Consider the following 21,944-nt stretch of genomic DNA (forward strand, 5'->3'; position numbering starts at 1 on the left):
TGGACTTTCTAGACAAAGACTTGAAACCTATTATTGTAAATATGTTCAAAGAACTAAAGGAAGTTATGTCACTAAACAGAGAGTATCAATGAAGAAATGAAAATTACAAAAGAAAAAATACCAAATCTACAGACTCTTCCGGAGAACAGAAGAACTAGAAATTCTTCTTAACTCATTCCACGAAGCCAGCTTACCCTAATACCAAACCAGACTAAAACATTACAAGAAAACCAAAGACCCATATTTTTCATGAACAAAATGCGAAAAATTCTAAGTTAAATTTTAGACAATCAAGTTCACCAATTTATAAAAATGATAACATACCATGACTAAATAGGGTTTATCCTAAGAATGAATCGTTAGTTTAATATTTGAAAATCAATGTAATCTACCATATGAACACATTAATAAAGAAAAATCATGATTATCTGAATAGACACAGAAAGAGCATTTGACAAAAATCCAACATCCATTACTGACACAAACTCTCAGCAAACCAGGAAATGAAGGAATCTACCTGATAAAGGACATTTATAAAAAAAAAACCTATGATAATATCATATTTAATGGTGAAAGACTGAATGCTTTCCCACTCATTACCCATAACATCATGAAGAAGATAACGCTATCTACTCTTATCATTTCTATTCAACATTGTAACATTATACTGGAGGTTTAGCCTTTGCAATAAGGCAAAAAAAAAAAAAAAAAAAGGCATCTGGTTTGGAAAGGAAGGAATTAAACTGGTTTTTATTTGTTTGATTGTCTATGTAGAGAATCTAGTAAAATATACTAAAAAGCTACTAAAACTCAAAAGACATTTTAGTAAGATGGCATAATGCAAGTTCAACATCCGACAGTCAGTAGTATTTCTATAAATGAGCAACAAACAATTATAAATATCATTTACATACGAAATACTCAGGAATAAATGGGTCAAACATCTGTAGGACTTACACCCTGAAAACTAAAAAAAACAGTGCTGAGAGAAATTAACGAAGACCTAAATAAATGAAGAAATTGTTAATGAGTCAGATTACTGAATATTGTTAACCTGTCAATTCTCTCCAAACTGGTCTGTGGATTCAAGGCAATGCCAATTGGAATCTAGCAGGCTCTACTGTAGAAGAAGCTTATTCTAAAAATCATGTGCATATAAAAAAGACCTTGAATAACTAAATTGACATTGAAAAAGGACAAAGTTGGAGGACCAATAATACCTACTTCCAAGACTTCCAGTTTTATTATAAATCTCTAGTAATCAAGACAGTGTATTACTGATTAAAGACAGAAAACCAGATCAATGGATCAGAACTGAGTCCAGGAACAAATGCACACAGATACTGAGAATCGATTTTCACAAAAATGCAAAAAGGCCATTCATCTGAGGCAGGATTGTTTTTTTAACAAATGGGGCTGGAACAACTAGAATATGCAAATGCAAACAAACCAAAATAGATGATCTGATCCAAACCTCATACCATATATAAAAATTAACACAAAACAGATCATACACTTAAATATAAAACCTGAAAATATAAAACTTTCACAGGAAGACATAGGAGAAAACTTCTGTGACTTTAGGCAAAGGATGCTTAGACAGTATAAAGCATGATTCATAAAAGAAAAAACTGATAAACGTCATCAAAATAAAGCTTGTTCTTTGAAAGCCACTGTTAGAATGAAAAGGGAAAACTGAGGCTGGGAGAGAATATCTGCAAATTATGTATCTGCAGAAGAACATATTTAAAATATATAAAGAACATTGTGATGTCACACACCTCACAATGGCTGGGTCTGATTTCACAAAGTGGAGGTCGGGGTGGGGGGGTGGTGGTAAAAAAAAAAAAAGGCTGAAAAGTGGACAAAGCAAGAACTAAAAAAAAAAAAAAAAGGTTGCAAGCAACAGGTATTTTAAGGAAAAAAGGTAAACCACTTCCTTCTCGTGAAAAGGAAACTGGAGTCTGGAAGAGGATTATTATAAAACTCGAATAAATATATAGTGGAAGAGTGACAGGATACTTAGAATTAACTCTTAAAGCCTTCATTATATTAAGAAGAGATTTCGTTCATTCAGTTCCCATCTGAGTGTTCATAAATAAAGGACTTTAATATTACTATCTGAATTAACTTTTCTCTGATCAAAGCTGTTAATGAAATAAAACATTCTATCTTTAAAAAAAAACCCCAACAAACTCAAGTTAAAACAGATTAATGACTAGGGAATACCGGATACTACTTATTAAGAATTGTCACATATTAATAGAAACTTCATTACCAACTCTCAGGCAGTAGATAATAACATCATAGGGGCATGAAGTACAAAAGGTGTAAGTTTCAGACTTTTAAGAAAATGCTTTGGTTAAATTAACCTATTGGGGTTTTTTCTTGATACCTTAAGAAGGGAGTACAGCTTTACTAAAATGTGTAAACGTTACTTGCACAGAAGTGATTGACATTTCTAAAAAAAATAAAAATAAGAAAGAATAAAGAAGATAAGAAATTCAAGTGGAAGTAGTAAGAGGCAGTCCTATGTAGCTTATTTATATATTCTGGTCAACCAACCAAATAAGTTGCAAACTGAATGGCAAGACTGAAAGAAACAAAACAATTAGCCTTCAGGGGCACCTGGGTGGCTCAGTCGATTAAATGTCCAACTCTTGATTCTGGCTCAGGTCATGATCACGAGATCGTGTGAGATCAAGCCCTGTGTCAGGCTCCATGCTAAGAATGGAGCCTGCTTAAGATTCTCTCTCTCTGCTTCCCTCCCCAACTTGTGCTCTCTCTAAAATAATAATAATAAAAAAAATTAGCGTCCGTCCATTTACTTGGGTACAATGGACTCATTTAGGTAAATTAAAGAAATAAAGAAATGACTTTGTACGTATGGGGCTATAATATTTCCACCTTCCACTTGCCTACAGTTTTCAGGTCATTAGAAATATATCTTAATTCATCCCTACTTCTAAGAAATTACTAGTATAGGGAAAGTCCAAAAAGCTGCAGATGAACTTGAGCATTTAGACATATCTGAACTTCTCATGAAAATTTATTTTCAGAAGCTTTGTAAGTGTTCTATGCTCAAAAGGAGAAGTCAAGCTACCCTGTCAGTCTTTAGGAGCTGGGACGTTTTGTGAGGTTTTTTAAAAATTCTAACCTGGAGAGCATGGTGTGGATCTGTGTATCACCGGAGAATAGGCATCCAATGCAGTCAGTGACTACAGACTCTCATTTGCATTTATTAGATACAAGTTTGAAAATTTTTTATAAAACATGTTCAAAAACACCAAGAGTACTGTTGCCATAATGTATTAAATATGGTATTTTAAAATTTTTTTTATTTTTATTTTTGAGAGAGACAGAGAGAGACAGAGACACACACAGAATCTGAAGCAGGTTCAGGCTCTGTCAGCCCAGAGCCTGATGTGGGGCTCAAACTCACGAACCACTAGATCATGACCTGAGCCGAAGCTGGATGCTTAACTGACTGGGCCACCCAGGTGCCCCTAAATATTATGGTATTTTTTGGTTGTTGAAACAGTTTGTCCCTACTGTTTGTGTATTTTTTATATGTGTGATCTGTCATTGAGTATAAACTCTTTAGGGTCAATGACTGTATCATCAACTATTATATAAAATTCCAGTGTTTTAGAGAATGGAACTGAAAACTTTCCTGGCAGATGTAACAAGAATGAAGATCAGAAAGACCTGGGATGTGTGTTTCATACGGGAGGCAGCGGGAAAGCCTGGAAAGAAAAGCAGATTAGGAAACAGAGGACCAGTGTTCTGGTCCTGGGTCTGACATTTAGTAACCACAGTGACTTGAGACAAGTCACAGCCTCTAAGATCTAAGACAGGGGTCAGGATACTGGTCTGCAGGGAGATAGAACCAAATGTGATCCATGTGAGTGGCTGTGCTCTGAAGTGATCCAGGGCTATATATAGTTATATCATCATCAGATTTTTCTCTTTAAAAGATTTTAAAGCTTCCAACAAAATAGCATTTTACCGGGAAGCCTGACAACACTAAATATAATTTAAAACAAACAGACAAACAAACAGCCCAGCAGTCTGGGGATCTTGGCTCCTGGTCTGTGCACTGACACAGAAGTGCCCTGGGAAATTTATGCAAGGCCTTTCCCCTTAGTTTTCTTGACTAGAAAACAGAGGGGATAGAGAATTTCTTTTTTTTTTTTTTTTTTTTTTATTTTTATTTTTGGGACAGAGAGAGACAGAGCATGAATGGGGGAGGGGCAGAGAGAGAGGGAGACACAGAATCGGAAACAGGCTCCAGGCTCTGAGCCATCAGCCCAGAGCCCGACGCGGGGCTCGAACTCACGGACCGTGAGATCGTGACCTGGGTGAAGTCGGACGCTTAACCGACTGCGCCACCCAGGCGCCCCAAGGGGATAGAGAATTTCTAAGGAATCTTCTAGGTCATGATTCTGTGACTCTTTAAAACACCATTTAAATTATGTTTGTCTTTCATCTGTAGAATAAAACATTATCTTGTGAAATAATGCATGGTTTTGTTTGATAATTCCTATAAAGTAGACTGTCATCTCCTTCAGAATTTTTGAAGTGAAACAGACATATTATTCTCCAAAATGTCAACATCAGTAGCAGGGTTAACCTGAACAAACATCTTCCTGAAGGAAATTCAGCTGGGATCATCCGGGTGTGTGTGTGTGTAAGCATGTACTCATATGTGGGTATGGTTGGTGGTGGATGAACAGGAGGGCACGACAGATTATCTAGGCTGTTCGAGGCTGTTACCCTCTTGGGATAGTTTGCTAGTGATTGTGTGAATATGAAGTTTGGGCTGAAAGTCAGGTACAAAATGATCTGCACTGATAAAAAAAAATGAGAAATAGGAAGATTTTTGATATAAGTTTTTTGAGGTAAAAGGGATTTTCATTTATGTATTAAATGATGCAGCAAGTACCAAATGAAACTACAAAAACTTCCTAGTGATCTTTTATAACAAATACCTCGAAACGAATTGCCTAAATATATTATGCTTTTGGAGAAAATATACAATGATAATGTTCTGGGTATTACTTTCTTTTCTTTAATGTCTCAAAATAGGTATTTCATAATTTTTTTTTAAACCACACATCATCTCCGTGTTTTCAGTTAATGTCATTTTAAAATGTTACTCAAACAAAAATAAATGACAAAATGGTCCCAAAAAACAAAAATTTAGTATGATATTTTAATTTTATTTAATATTATTTCTTGTAACTTAGTTATAATACATTCTCAAAGTCCAACCATTAAGATATTCTTACGAGCGCCTGGGTGGCTCAGTCGGTTTAGTGTCCGACTTCGACTCAGGTCATGATCTTGCATGAGTTCAAGCCCCACGTCAGGCTCTGTGCTGACAGCTCAGAGCCTGGAGCCTGCTTTGGATTCTGTGTCTCCCTCTCTCTCTGCCCCTCCCCTGCTCTCTCTCTCTCTCTCTCTCTCTCTCTCTCTCTCACTCTCTCAAAAGTAAATAAACACTAAAAAAATCAAAATAAAATATTCTCAAGCTAGCTCAACTCTTAAAAATCAATGATCTAAAATTTAACTTTCTTTTTTTAAAGTTTGAGATTTTTTTTTTTTTTTGAGAGACGAAGAGAGGGAGAAGAGAGAGAGAATCTTTTCCTTTTTTTTTTTTTTGTTTATTTATTTATTTTGAGAGGGGGTGCAGAGAGAGTTTGAAAGAGAGAGGGAGACAGAGATTTCCAGACAGGCTCTGCATTGTCAGTGTGGAGCCCGATGTGGAATTTGAACCCACAAACCATGAGATCATGACCCAAGCTGAAACCAAGAATGGGACACTTAATTGACTTAGCCACCCAGGCACCCCAGGGAGAGAGAGAATCTTAAGCAGGCTCCACGTTCAGTGCAGAGCCCAACACAGCGTTCCATCCCACAAACCTGGGATCATGACCGGAGCCAAAATCAAGAGTTGAATGTTCAACCGACTGAGCCACCCAGGTGCCCCTGAAATTTAACTTTTGGTGTAATGTCATAAAAAGAGAAATGGAGAAATTGTCCTTAAAAAAACAAACAATACTTGTTTAGCGCTGCAAGTATTTAGAAGGAAAAGTTGCTTACTGTGTCACAGACTCTGAGCCCAGCCTGAAATCTTGGGACTTGTCCTTAATGACTGACCGCTGCAAAAGAAGAAGAACAAACGGTAAGTACAAACTCAGCACAATGCAGGTAATAGTAGCAACTTGCTGAATGAGGAGAGAGCATGCTTGTTCTGAACATAAATGTCTATCAGCATAATGTTTTCACTCCTACGGACAACCAAGGAGAAAGTTCTCTAGATCATCTGAGCACTCTGTACGCATGTCAGTTTTCAGGTATGTGGCAAAAAAAAGGTCAGATACGAATCAGTGTAAACTAATCTAGAAACACCATATGGCATATCACTTAGGTTCTAAATGTATCTTTCAACATCGCATCCTTCGTTCCTCATCCTTTTGGCATACTTTATATTTTCATAGTGATGACACTCATGGAATTCTATCTAAAATTTTGGATCTGAAAACCCAACCTTCTACAAAATTTGTTCGGTACATATTTTATTAACAGCACCTTTGTGAAGAAAACAAATTAAAAGTGCTTTCAGTGGTGCCAGATTATATTGTTATGTTTGATGGTTCCTCCAGAATTCCAGCATTAAGTCCAAATGAAAGTATACTGTGGGAAAATGGAGTTTGATATGAGACAGTATTTTATAAATCTACCCAACGTTGCTATAAAATTGACTACAAATATTTTTTTTTAAAGAGGTAATTACCTGTTATGGAAAGAATCCATTTAAAATTCACATAGAAAATATACAGTTACTAAGTTTTGAGCCATATACAAATCAAAGATATACTATAGCCACCTAATTAATTAAAAAAAAAAACTGCAGAAAACAAAAACCAAGATGAAATCAAAGAAAAGGAGCACAGTCCTTAAGTTGTTTCAGTCTTAAGTTGTTTGAGTAACTACTGTTTTCCCAGTCTTATCTTTCCTGAAGATTGTTTTGCTTTTTAAATTTTGTCCCTCACAATCAGATTTTGCAAGATCATTCTTTAGCAAGATTTGGCACTTGAGTATCTTAAAACAAGTATTCTTTTTTTTCTTTTTAATTAATAATGTTTATTTTTTAATTTACATCCAAATTAGTTAGCATATAGTGCAACAGTGATTTCAGGAGTAGATTCCTTAGTGCCCCTTACCCATTTAGCACCCCCCCCCCACAACTCCTCCAGTAACCCTCTGTTTGTTCTCTATATTTAAGAGTCTCTTATGTTTTGTCCCCCTCCCTGTTTTTAGATTATTTTTGCCTCCCTTCCCTAATGTTCATCTGTTTTGTATCCTAAAGTCCTCATGTGAGTGAAGTCATTGGATATTTTAAAACAAGTATTATTAATCATAAAGATTTCAAGACGATATTGTATTATGTAGTATTATTGCTATCTGCATAGCTTTAAATCAAGCATATAATAAAACCATAAAAGAACAAGAAGACTTAGTGGTGAAAGGTGGATCTTGTAGCAAGTGACTCAATTTCACAGAACAACCAAAGCACCAAAAACACCCTGATTTTTCCCTACTAGTGAAGATGATCTGACTTACTTAAAATGTGTTTGGGACAAAAAGTACAATCACATGAAAAATTCAAATTCACGGACTAATTCAGATTGCAGAACAGTCTACCTGCCCTGAACCCAACAGCGCAAGAAGCAAAAACCATCAAAATCTAAACTCAGAAAGTATCAATTATAACTGAATATATTTAGTTTTTCTCCCAGTCTTATGAAATAAATTCCAAAGACAGCAATCAAATTGATTTTATTTTTTACTTGGTCTAAGTATTACTTCTATCTCTTTGCTCATGGCAAGCCCAGCATCTTACCATATGTATACATATGTATGTATATGTATATAATGTGTATGTATTATATATATATATATATATATATATATATATATATATATATATATATAACGTATGCAACTTTGTAAAAGTCTGGATTAAAAAAACCCCTCGATGTAACAGCTCTGATCAGAATTTGAACCTACTTCAGAGGTTGAGGGAAGAGAAATAAGACTGAATTGTATATCACTGTTAAGTCAATGTTATTTTTAGTTATTTATCATGACCCTGACATATGAGTAACAACATATTGTCATGTGTAGGTCTTACCAAACCTGCTTTTAATAGTCTGTTCATCATGTGAAATGGATGCAGAAGGTTTGTCTTAAGTAGATTTGACACTGTCCCTGCCATCTTTCCTGCTGTATTACTATATTACAGTAACTGGCACATTAAGTCCTTCTTCATGTTGCAAAGGTGGCTTAAATTGTGTTCAAAGACTATGAATCCCAAGTTAATAGAGTATCCACATTACAAAGTTTTAACACTTATTAAAGGACACTTATTTAATTAGGACCAATATTCCACTTCTAAACACCTTTACTCACTCATTCCTTGGTCTCAGCAGCAGCACGCCATATGGGTAGTTACTCATGGAGGCAAGAAGGAGGAGGAAGAAGGTATCTCTGTGAGCTGTTTTGTTTCATTTCCTTGTTTAACAAAAAAGCCCCCACGGCTGTGATACCACCAGCCCACAGCACCCCCCATCATCCACAAGGCCAGGGAGCACGGCTGCCCTTCTTTCCCTCCTGTCCACACACACCTCTCAAGTTGTTTTGTGACTTTGTCTCCTCTTCACGGTACCCTTGATTTGGAGAGGAGGGGATGAAGAGAGGAAGAGGAGCAAAGCAAAGGAGATGAATGAAAGGACCAGAATCCAGGGGCTCCTGCTTCCCAAACCCTCACAGCTTCTTAGTGAGGCTTTTAAAATTAGATGCAGTGAGACTTAAACATGAAAGGAATGATTAACGAAATGATTTTAAGTGCCTCCACCGATCAAATGGGAGATTTACCAAGAAGAAAACAACTCATAAATAGCTTTGTAAGAGAAATGGGCCATGCAAACAACTCATCCAAGTATTTCTGTAAACTTGAAGAATGAATGTAAAATTAGGTAAATGTTCAATCAATGTCTGTTGTAGGTAGCACACAAGTGAGCTTTAAATAAGGCAAATTTATGGTATCGTACAGCTCTATATTTATGTGTTTATAATACCTTCTGATATCTTCTCTTTCATATAATTAATATCTACTGTTTATTTATACCCACTTGGTAGAAATTTTTTAAAAAGAGAGAGGAAAACAACAACTAGAGCTGGTGGCTAAATTGTAGTCGTGGCTCTGTCATTAGCTTTCCATGTGGCCTGAGTACAAGCCATTTCCCTTCTCTTGGGGTCCGTTTTTTACTTGAAAATGAACAGAAGGGGCTCCGAATAAAAGCGTGATCTATCACAGCACCATTCGCGTATTTTACAGATGAGGAAATGGAGGCCCAGACTCGCCAAGGCTACAGAAGTCGCCCAAAGGCTACAATTCTGGTTTTTCAAACTGATTTAACAACAAAACTATTTTTCAAAGACAGTTTTGCTTGGACGCCTCATATAGAGACACTTAAACATGGAATTAGTCTAGGTGAAGTTAGGTTTGGTGGCCTGGTAAACCCTGTCTTCCCACCTCTACTCCCCAGAGCCCTAAAGAACAGGGTTCTACAGAGGAGAGTTTATAGACCATAGGACTAAACAAGCTCTTCCAGATTTCCTCTGTTGCTAAAATTCTGTTTCCAGGAGCACAATTTTATGATTTTATATATTCCTTTGATTCTTTGATTTTAGAATTTATTATTAGTTATGTGAATTGTATTTGATGCTGAATTATAATGCTTTTCCTTGAGGACAAAATAGTCCCGTGCATTAAGATGCGGTTTCTGGAAGTATATAAAGACACAAAGTGAAGGTTTTCGTTTTGGCTCGTGATTTGTAGTTTTGGGTACTAACTGTGCCAGTTAGAAAAACAACAGGTATTTATGAAACCCCACTCTGAGCCAGGCACTGTGCTAGATGTCCTGGGGGTACAAAGCTGAGGAGGCTATAGGAATTCATGACCTAACGGGGAAAGCTTTACATAGGCAGAGAGGAATAAACATTACGACGACGGTAAAAAGGAAATGTGCAGAAATAAAGAAACAGAAGCCTTGAATCGTAACTGGAGGTTTTTGAGAGGGATTCACAGAGGAAGGAGCATTTAGCTAGATCTTAAGAGATCTCAGGAGATCTGCTATTTCACAGCAACATCCTTCCCATGCTCTTTCTTAGTTCACTCTTGACCAAAACTGGCATCCCTTAACCTTCTACCCTTTGTCCTTTCCATTCTTTACTAAATCTCTGATCTCATGGACTTAACCAGTATGTTTAGCAAATGACTTCCAAATCAATACCATTAAACCAGATCCAGATCTTAAGTTTTCTCCAAAATAACTTGGCAATAGCTAGTTTTCAGCAAATTTTGTAAACACAGCAGTTTTTTCTGAAAACACACTTGGATCTGTAAATTTTCATCAGAACTACCTGCAAGTCTGAGTTTTCAGCAAATCTCTCCTGAGTTCCATAGATGTCTGCAAGGTATCTGTAAGTGACTGTTGGTTGTGTAGATGCCACCAATTTCATTGAGTCTCAGACTGAAGTTCTTCTACTCTTATACACTGGGGTGTTCAAACTAGAAACCCAGGTTTCTCCTTAACCTTCACATGGATTTAGTTCACCAAATCCTAGTTTCTCATTGTATTTGGCGTGGATTATTGCAACAGCTTCTCCTGGTCATAGTTCCTTCAGTATTGCTTTTTTTCCATTTTTTTCAGAGCTTCTAGAATGCACTTTTGAAACAATTAGATAATCCTTTGGTGACTCCCTACTACCTCCAGGATAAGATGCAGCTTTTTTTCCTTTTTTTTTTTTAAGTTTATTTATTTATTTTGAAAGAGACAGCATGAGCGGGGGGATGGGCAGAAAAAGAGGCAGAGAGAGAGAATCCCAAGTAGGCTACACACTGTCAGTGAGAACCCGATGCGGGGCTCGAACTCATGAACCATGAGATCATGGCCTGAGCCAAAATCAAGAGTCAGGCGCTTAACGGACTGAGCCACCTGGGCATCCCTAAAATGCAGCTTCTTAACATGCCATAGGGACCTTCTTAAATCCTGTCTCCTTGTTCAGATTCAGCTCTTTTTTTAAAATATATTTAAAAGTTTTTTTTGATGTTTATTTTTGAGAGACAGAGAGACAGAGAGAGAGAGACAGCGCAAGCAAGCATGAGTGGGGGAAGGGCAGAGGGAGAAAGAGGGAGACACAGAATCTGAAGCAGGCATCAAGCTCTCAACTGTCAGCACAGAACCCTGTGTGGGGCTCAAACCCACGAACTGCGAGATCATGACCTGAGCCAAAGTCGGACACTTGACCAACTGAGCCACCTAGGTGCCCCAGCTCTTTCTGTTTTTAACTTTGCATCCCAACCTCTAGACCTGATGAAATACTTGTGTGGCCCAAGTATATATCTGTTCAGTCTGCCAGGAATGCCTTGCTTCCATGAAACTCAATTTAGAAATCAATTCCTCTGGAAAGCTTTTCCTGACCTCACGAAGCTTAGGTCAGGAACCATTTCTATTTGTTCTTCTTGCATTTTGTACTGCAGTCTACTGAACTCTTGTGCAGCAAAACTCCCAAATGTCTGACATCTGCCAGCTCTTTCAAGAGGGAACTCCCTGAAGGTGAGGGCAGATGATGGGCATGACCAGAGATTCCAGAATGATATCTATATAAAAACTTCCAGGAGGCAGTTAGAAATATACCTGGGGGATTCAGGATAGGAGCCAGGGTTACAGATGTAGAGTTTGGTACATCTGAGAATACCAAAGTGATATCCAAAACTATGGGGCTAGAAGTGATAACCTAGACAAAAATATGTTAGAGAAAAATAAAAAACAACAACAAAAAAGATGCAGCAGTGTACGTCTCAGAGAAGGCTTGAAATATAGTGGCTGGTGAAGCCAGATGAAAAAAGTAGTAAGTTCAGCGCCGAAAGGAAAGAGAGAAACAGCAGAGAGACGGTAGTGTTAATGACCCAGGACATTGCGGGTATGGAGTATTTCTTTACATGGTCTGTTAATTGCTGGGTTTGGTCCTTCCTTCTACTCTGCGTTTCATTCCTTGTCCTTTCCCCCTGTGACCAGCTAGCTGGCTTTAAAATTTTTCTGTTGAGTATTTCTAGCCACCTCAGGGCTTTTGCACATGTGGTTGCCAGTGCCTCAAATGTATCCTCCCGCCTAACTGGCCCTCTTTTTTTTTTTTTTTTTAATATTTATTTTTGAGGGGCGCCTGGGTGGCTCAGTCGGTTAAGCGTCCGACTTCAGGTCACGATCTCACAGTCTGTGAGTTCGAGCCCCGTGTCAGGCTCTGTGCTGACAGTTCAGAGCCTGGAGCCTGCTTCCGGTTCTGTGTCTCCCTCTCTCTCTGCCCCTCCCCCGTTCATGCTCTCTCTCAAAAATAAATAAACGTTAAAAAAAATTAAAAAAAATATTTATTTTTGAGGGAGAGAGACAGAACATGTGCAGGAGAGGGGCAGAGACAGAGAGAGGGAGACACAGAATCAGAAGCAGGCTCCAGGCCCTGAGCTGTGAGCACAGAGCCTGATGTGGGGTTTGCACCCACAAACCTTGAGATCATGACCTGAGCTGAAGTCAGATGCTTAACCGACTGAGCCACCCAGGTGCCCCTAGACTATAACTCCTATAAAAGCTGGAAGGGCAATTTCTGTCTAATTTGCCATTATGCTATCCAGACAACATCCCACTGCAGTGCCTGGAAAAACAGCAGGCATTCAATATTCATGTGTTAAATGAGTAAATAATAAGATGCCACAGGAGTGATGGAGCAAGGAAGGGGCTCATGGATGCAGTAGGAGCTAGAAGAACGTGGAAGCAAAATGACCAAAACCACCAGTGGAGGCGTCAGCTGTAGAAAGAAGGGGGCTTCCTTTTTTATCTGAAAGCAGCTGGAGAGGGAAGGTGAAATTACAGAAATACAGAGACCGTAGAGATGAGAAGTAGAGAAAATGCATGTTGGGGGACTTCTCTTCAGAGTCAGCTTGGAGTAAGAGGATGGGGCTGGAGGGATGTGAACATCTCTGTGACACAGCACAGACAGAACGGGGCAGGGAGTCAGTCAGGAAGAATGAAAAAGATGATCGAGACCATGGGCCTCACTGAGGCTGGGAATCACAACCATGACGCAGAGACAAGCAAGACAATTACGTGACTTTCCTCAGCAGTGCTAAAATGAACAGTTAGTTTACCCCCAGACCTAGGGACCGGTAAGAGTAGTAATGCTAAGTCACACACTCCAAGTACTATATGTATCTGGCATTCAACTGCTAAATAATTGCGCCTTCTAGGACTTTATTTCTGGCTGGTCTAGAGTAACCTGATTTGGGGAGAATGAAAAACGACTGCAGATGACCGGGGAGGCAGGAAACATCAGAATGCCACCCTCTCTCTCTCTTTTTGAATTCCTGCAAACTAAAGAATCATTTGGGTCATCCCCCTCCTCATCATTCGCTAGAGATGGGAGATTAAGGAAGGAAACTGGAGAGACTCATGGAGACCTAACTGTTTGATGAAGTCCATCGCACCCAGCCCTCTATCCACTACTGAACATCTGCTGTGTGAGCATGAGCACCATCACTGCGGTCTCCGACGGGGGTCAGGTCCAATGTGAAAGATTCACAAACATCTCAGCACAGGTGCTCCTATTTGTCTGTCTGACCTTTCCATCACTCAGTAAACATTCACTGGATACCTGCTTTGTATTACATGCTGGGGATTCAATTCTGAACATAACCCCTGCCTTCAAGGAACATTTGGACTTTTTATTTCCACCCAGAGAGGAAGAAAGAAATAGAAGAAAAAAGTCAGACACATGAGTCATGCTAGAAGTAGCAGGTTGTATTTTTTTTTTCTTTTAAACCAGCTTCCTTTGCCTGACCTTCTTCTTCATCTTTATTATAAAGACTTAATGGGTTTTATGGAACAACTATGTACTTTTAGGAGAGTTTCAACACACAACCGATCATTATTTATGGATTGCCTATTTGCGAATTCACCTCCTCACTACAGTTCACTTGTAATCCCAGATCAATACCGGCAATGCTTTTATAGTCATTTGAATACGTGTGCACGTGCAGGGTGGTGAAAAATTTGAGCTGCCTGATGCACACAATCCCACTTGGGGCTGAAACACTAGAAACTTCTAAAGCTTTGGAATGTTTCAAATGTTCTGCCTTATTTCAGCTCTCATACTGTAAACGAGCATCCTTTTTGTGGTCTGTTTACTGCTATGTTTTCCACATTTTTGTGTTTGGCTTGGTGATTCTGCTGTTTAAAATGATCCCTAAGCAGCATGTTGAAATGTTGTCTAGTATGACTAAATGCAAGAAGGCTGATGTGCCTTAGATGAAATACATATGTCAGATGATCTGTCCTCAGGCACAAGCTATAGTACCGTTGGATAGGAGTCCAATTTTAATGAATCAACAATATATATATATATATATATATATCAAATAAGGTGTCTTTACACAGAAACACACATAAAACTAGGTTATATATTAGTTGGCTGATGAAAATGTGGTGGCCAGAGGCTCACAGGAACCTAATCCGGTATTTTCCCTGGAACACTGGTTCAGTATTCATTCACCAATTCAGTGTTCGCGGTGAATTCAGAGACCATAACTACTATGAACAATGAGAATCCGCTCTATATTTTTTGGTATGGCTTCTGTGTATCTACAAAATTACTATTTTACTGTTCTTTGTTGCTACCTTCTCTTACTCCTGACATATCTATGAAGTTTTTGGGAGCTCTGTCCCAGTCAAATCATAATAATTTATTGAGAATATTCTCTATGTAAAGTACTAAGATGAGGGGCTTTGAAAGGAACAACTGGGAAGTTGATTCCCATTGGTTTCACACAGCTATGTGTAATGCTTTACAGGCTGCTATAATGCGTCAGGTCAACTTCAAGTTTATATATCCAGAGATCAAGGGATCTGAAGCACATATGTTATTCCTCCAATAAGGCTGGAAGAACATTTGCTAGCAAAATTCCGTAACTCTTGTGTCTCCCAGGGAGGCTTTCAGAAATATAAAGGAGTATCTCCCAAAGATTAGCATGTTTAGGGTAGGATCTGGCACCAGGATTTTTACACAAGTGCCCCAGGTGATTCTGAGGCCTAGCACTTTGATAACTATTAATCTGGCATAAATCAAATTGGCAATTTGTTGGGGTAGGAGAGCTAAGGACTAATTTTTGATTTGGTGTCTGAAGCTTAGTGAATATAGCTTAGTAACCAGTAAGCATGAATTATGTGATCTCCTCCCTTGTTTTCTTCTTCTTCCAGCTTGAATCTCTATTCTTACCAACCCTACCCATCAAGAATTTCAATTGCCCTCCTGATAAACAATATTAAACAGAAACAGTGAGGCTGTGACTCATAATTTAGTAAGGGAAAACGTATGTACAAATAATTTGGCACTGAGGTAGCAGGTGACAAATGTAGTAAGAGACCAACAATATGCCATGAGATTATGGGGGGAAAAGACTTCTCTGACCAAGTGGAGGTTCTGGCCAGTCTGTCTAAATGAATGATTCCTTATTCTTCTTCATTTCAGTATGTGTACATATGCATATGGATACGTACGTATCTATATTAGTTTGAACAAAATTGTTCAGTGATGTTGCTTTTAACTTTGCTCTTTACATCATTTTAGTAGGTTTATATCCATTAGACCCAAGCACAAATCATGCTTTTGTTTTAACAATATTTATAATGTAAAATTTATTAGCTATAACAAATGAAATAATTATACATGGCATTTGTGGTTAATTACAAAAGTTGTGATAAACAATGTGACCCAGGGAAGCCTGAATGGCTCAACTGGTTAAGCGCCTGGCTCTTGGTTTTGGATCAGAGGTCACCATCTCATGGTTTGTGAGATCAAGCCCAGTACTGGGCTCCACACTGACAGCACGGGGCCTGTCTGGAATTCTCTCTCTGCCCCTCCCCGACTTGTGCGTGCACGCGTGCACACATGCACATTCTCTCAAAATAAACAAATAAAAACTTTAAAAAAATAAAAAATTATGACCATACTACAAGATTGCTCAAATGGGGAAGTTCAATATGAAATGTAATTTACACTTATACCTGCCAGTGAGTTTCAGGACAGGACAATAGATAGCCTCATGATCTTGGCCTAGGCATGTTTTCTACTGTAATCTTGGGAATGATACTGCTTTTAGTCAGTCGCTCCAAGATGGCATCACTTGGGCAGAGAACACTTTCTTACAAAGGAGATGTCAACCTTTGGGAGGTCTATCAAGCATTCTATGTTCTTTGTAAGACACAGAAGTGTGTAACTGAGGTCGCTACTTCAACACATCCACGGTAATGGGGAAGCATAAATAGGGGTAAACAAACAAACAAACAAACAAGGCTCATTAAGCACAAAAAAGTTCTGTAAAAGAGTGATAAAAGAAAAACTGTTTCAGTGTATTGTATTATATGCAGGGTTTGTGCAGATAAAAGAGACTTTCAAATAAAAAAAGTTTCTTTCCTTTGTCTGCCAACTAAAGGAGAACCGTGTTAAAATTAGAGATCATTATGGCATTATTGGGGCTGCTGTGTAATAACAAGAACATGAGCATATAGTTAATTTCTAAGGCAAAGGAAATAAATGGTAGTCAAGAGCTATCTAAATTTAAGTGAGACATTTTATATATACTCTTCATGTTGAGCCTCACCATAGCTGGATACATCTTTATGTGAAGCTATTATTTATAAGTAAGTAGGATAGTCATAACTCCATATAGCGTATATGTGTATAGCTTGCCAAAAATGGAAAAATGAAGGCAAAATTTCCTCTGTGTTGAAGGAAAAACACACATATGTATGTCACAATATTATATATTATATATGTATATTTTTATTACAATAGAGTAGTTCTCAACTGGAGGGGATAATTTTGTGTCTCAGCGGAAATTTGGCAATGTCTGGGAGGCATTTTTGATTGTCACAACTGGAGAGATTAGTGTTTATGGCATCTAGTGAATGGGTGGACAGAGGCCAGGGATGCCGCTAAACATCCTACAATACACATTCCCTCAAACAAAGAATTATCTGGCCCCAAATGCCAGTGTGCCAAGTTTGAGAAACCATGGAGTACTTGACAAAACACAAGAGGACAGCAAAGTCAGAGTATCAGAGAACTTCAGAAAAAAAGGACATGCTTGTTGAGTCAGAAGACAGGGTGACTGATATTAATCAATTCTGCCAGTATCTAAAGGACAATTTACAACCTGGAATGACTGGTGGCAAGTTCTCCCAACAAGATCTTACACATTTTATTAATTTTATTAAAATAAGTATTTATTTATTTTGAGAGAGCGAGGGGGGAGGGGCAGAGAGAGAGAGAGAGAGAGAGAGAGAGACAGAGAGAGAGAAAGAGAGACGGACAGAGAGAGAATCCCAAGCAGGCTCCACACTGTCAGTGCAGAGCCTGATGTGGGGATCGAACTCACAAACTGTGAGATCATAACCTGAGCTGAAATCAAGACTCTGATGCTTAACTGACTGAGCCACCCAGGCACCCCAACAACTTACATATTTTAGATCGGTGACAGATTATTAGATGGATGTTACTGATACCATCATGAAAAGCAAAAGGAAATACCATATTATTCTATCAAACAACGCTTACTGTCATAGTAAGAGTGAGTAATGGGCCAAGCAAAACATGGTTTGACCGAGTACATCACTTATTTTATATTTTTAATGTATACTCATCCATTCAAAGATTGAATGCTACATCTGCCTTCTCAGAGTCATGAGGGAATGTCCTACAAATTCTTACCAATGGCTTCTTGGAACAATTATGAAATCTTTACTGAATTTATATTATTCTCTAGACTGGGTTTTCAATGGAAGCTCTACATAAGAAACCGAAACGTGATAGAGGATGGGCTCAGAGACTCAAATCAGGTGAATCATCAGTGGGTTGCTAAACTGGAAAACAAACTTGCCCTTATGTAATTTTGTGTAAATTTTAAGTAACGGGAGTTAAGAAGACATTAAGGATATGACACATTCCCCAAACTAAGTTTTGGGGTGGAGGCTACAGGGGGATTCTCTCACAGCCCCTTTAATTTTGGAACCGCTGGCAATGATGGAGGTCCCGGACCCAGGCTAGATAAGCTGAGAAGACAGGCTGTCAGCGGTGTTTCACTCTGCCGGGGTTAAGAGACTCCTGGAAACACACAGGGGGCTCTGCCCCAATAGCAAGCAACACAGCTGCTGAGGGGAAGAGACAAGGCAGCAGCCGAGGTGCACGTGTCAAACACACTGGCTGAGGCAAAGGTGTAAAAAGGAGAATGAGTAGAGAAACTGGTCACCAGACCTTTAAGAAGGTCAAGACCATACGGTTTCCTTTCAGGGTAAGAGAGATCTTGGAGGCTTTTAGAGTTTCTCCGTGTAGAACATTTAGGAACATTACTTTTGAAAGCAGAGTCTGTGGGCGTGAGGTGACTCATACTCCCGTTGCTGTCACATCATCAGGGTCCATTTACTTTCTTTGCAGAACATGTTCTCTCTCTAGGCTAATAGAAAATTTTCAGTTGTAGACAATGGTTTTTGAAGTTAATATTTTTCTCAAAATAGTTATAAGGTATTGAAACAAATTATAAGGAAAAATACACATGCGTATCGTCTGCACTGAGATTCTTCACAGGACACAGATAAGTACTTTGGTTTTAGATTTACTAGTAAGTTAAGATTTTGATTTCATGCTCTTCAGATGAAGGAAGAAAACTAAACATTCCTGAAATTTTAAAACAGATCCAAACAAAAATTAATTTTCTATCTACTTAAAATAACAAATTGGAGACAAATCAACTGTATTTTGTTTGATAAACCAAATTACTAAAGTTAAAAAAAGACATAAATTGATACTATTCTTTAGCAATAGGAAGGAGGCAATATTATGATTATATTTTCAATGATTTAGCATACATTAATTAACTTCTGGATATCTGAAAAATCTGCTTCAACATACCAAAAGTAACCAGTGCCTATTATAAACATGTTGTTGGATTAAACATAATAAAATCATTATTACTTCTGTGGTTAAAAATAATTCAGACGCACTCCTGGTACAAGGACCAGTAAATGGAAAGTTTTCTTTTCTATAGGAAGTGATTTTTGAAAATAGTGACATATAGCCCAGTTAATTCCGGCTTAATGAACTGTCTTCTTTTGGGATGAAGAGGGTAAATGAAAATTAGAGATTCCGTAGATGAAGACAGACACATGTACACTGAAGGCAGCTAATATACTGCCTACTGTTTTTCTAAGAGGTTGACAGAATTATCAATTTAAGATTTTGTGTGCATTGTATGCTTGGCTGGAAGAGGTACTACTATGGAGTTACCTGATGCTTCTGGGTTTTCTGTTTTGCTTTGGACTAGACAAGAAGAGAGTTGTTCCTGAATAAAACTGGAGTATCAGGCACTTTGGTTTAGGGGTCAGCACTTTTGAATAAGCCCAGCCTACTCTCACTAATTCTAGATGCTCAGTAAAATACTGAACAGAATTAAAACACTCTTCTCCTCATGGGGAAGCTGAGCTGTAACGGATATTTTTAGAATCACCTTGAAATAGCGAAACTAACAAATATTATTCTTTTAATGAGTTTTTAGAGAAAGAAAAAAACATCACAGTAATTTCTTTATACTCACAAAAATAATCTGACATTCCTATACATAATTATTACTATACACCTGGAATTTGCACAAAAACATACTTGGTTGTATCAATGTTGAAACATTCATAAAGTAGAAGATGCTTCTCTGCTTTGGGTTTCATTCTTAGCAAAAAAATAAGCATTTTCTGAAATCTAAAAAAAGGGGGCATTTTAGGAATTAAAAAAAAAAGAAAACTGGGCATTTCAGTACCCTGAAACTTAAAAAAGAATCAGAAGTATCTGTGCTAATAAGGAAAGATGTCCAGGATATACTGATAGGAAAAAAAAATCAGAATATTAAGTATGATCCTAGTTTCATTGAAAAGAAGAACAGACATGAATAAAGATATGCATGCTCATATGTGCAGACAACATTTTTAACAGGATATGGAGGAAACTGTTGGAATGAACACAAATATTAGCCAGACAGAGGGGTTTTATTTTTCATTTACACTATTCTTTATTGGTTAAATTTTTAAAACTATGAGCATATACTACTTTTACAGTCAGACAACTTAAAGTTATTAAAAAAATTTTAAAACAGGAATTTTAACAGCAACTTTTCTCCCCAAATAAATGGATGACATAGCCTTAATAATTAGGCTAGTAAAAATAGCCTAAGAAAACAATAAGGTCTAAAATACAAACATAAATAAACCAAGGTTGTCAGCACTATTTTTTTCCCCAAGCTTCTCAGTTTTTTCCTCCCTGATAGCACCAATATTCTTCCTTCTATTAGATGTACATTCACAGCACATCCTGATAAAAATGTTCTGGAGTGAGCCTGAGGAAAACATTCTCCTCTTTTCGCTCTCCTGGGGTATAGGTAATGGCTGATCTGTCTGGGACTCTCTGGCCTATCATGCAGAGTCACCACCTCAAGCCCTGTGCCCGCCTCCTGCCCTGGGAGATCCGAATGCTGCCATCACCCACTGACATTGCAGTGAACCAGATGAAATGCTGGAATGTACCCGGGACTTTCAGCAACAGAACAGGTGTGCTCCACTTCGAAGGACTTACAGGATTCAGCAGCTGCCAAGCTATTAAAAGGTATAATTTTACTTCTTATTCCGTAGTTTGAATAGAGATAAGTTCAAGAAGAAAGAAAACTACTGAGGTGGTTTCCTTTTTTCCTTAAAAAGTACAGAGAATACAATTCTAAAAACTTCCACATGGAGATGGGCCCCATGAAGCAAACATAAAACAGGAATGTAAAAACCAATGTGACACGAAATGTGGCTAGCTGTGCAGGTAACAGCTGTCTGTGCTGTTGACTAGGTGGTGGGGACAAAGGGGCACTAGCCTGAGAACATGAAGTCCGAGCTCCTAATTAGGAGTCATTCTGAACAAAACTCTTACAACCTTTCTGGATCTTGATTTCCTTATGTGTAAAATGAAGGAATTGACTAGAATCACCGTGGATGATCTCTAAGGTTCCTTCCATGTCATCAATTCTGTAATTCTATGAACTTAGGACCCTCCCCTCCACAATTCTAAGCACTTATCAGAACTACTTTTCATGTTCTTTTTAAACATATCTTCTATATGACAATAAATATAAAACTTGCACATGAAATTAAACATCTGATAGAATTTGTGGCAGGATCTTGATAAAATCAAACCATATATATTCTGATAAAGGACTCAACTGAAGAAAGGCAACTATGCCAGGTGCTAAGGAAGGCTGGTTACACATTTCTCAAGGGCTGGCTGTCTGCATCATGACTCAAAGTGTACCCAAAGCATTTTGATTACCTGGGCCAACATTACTGTTTCTTCTTTTTACATAAGCGTATATCATTCCTGATACTTTCTCAGAGAGGGAAAGTAAAACACTATCTACCTATACACCTGTTATATTCCTAGGAGAAAAAACATGTAGGACTCTATTCTAACACAAGAATCCAGTCTGAGCAGATAAAATCATGTTCTTCAACCAAAGAAATCTATGCATCTAAAATGTTAAAGGCCATTTGAGTTCCCTCTCAACATGAAGACTCTTCTACTCTCTTGCCCGCATGGAGTCTTATCCTCTGCAACTCCTTGCTTTACCTATTTTTATGTTTTTAAATGTTTTACTTTGCATGTCTGCAAGGTCCTTGAGGTCTGTTAGAACTAGAATTTGGGCAGTAGTGGGATTAGCCTGAGGCAGACCTCAAGGGTCAAGACGG

At 38.0% G+C, this 21,944-nt stretch overlaps 1 protein-coding gene across 5 annotated transcripts in view; it reads right to left on the bottom strand.

The window, feature by feature from the left end:
* Positions 1-21,944, bottom strand: part of AHI1 (Abelson helper integration site 1) — a 208,109-nt gene that overhangs the window by 16,608 nt on the left and 169,557 nt on the right. For all 5 annotated transcript variants that reach the window (XM_030316404.1, XM_030316406.1, XM_030316401.1 and 2 more), the window contains one exon: positions 6,106-6,164. In XM_030316404.1, the coding sequence (XP_030172264.1) occupies positions 6,106-6,164 (59 nt within the window). The remainder of the gene's footprint in view (positions 1-6,105; positions 6,165-21,944) is intronic.

Source organism: Lynx canadensis, chromosome B2 (genome assembly GCF_007474595.2).
Source record: "Lynx canadensis isolate LIC74 chromosome B2, mLynCan4.pri.v2, whole genome shotgun sequence".
In the NCBI taxonomy this organism is placed as follows: domain Eukaryota; kingdom Metazoa; phylum Chordata; class Mammalia; order Carnivora; family Felidae; genus Lynx; species Lynx canadensis.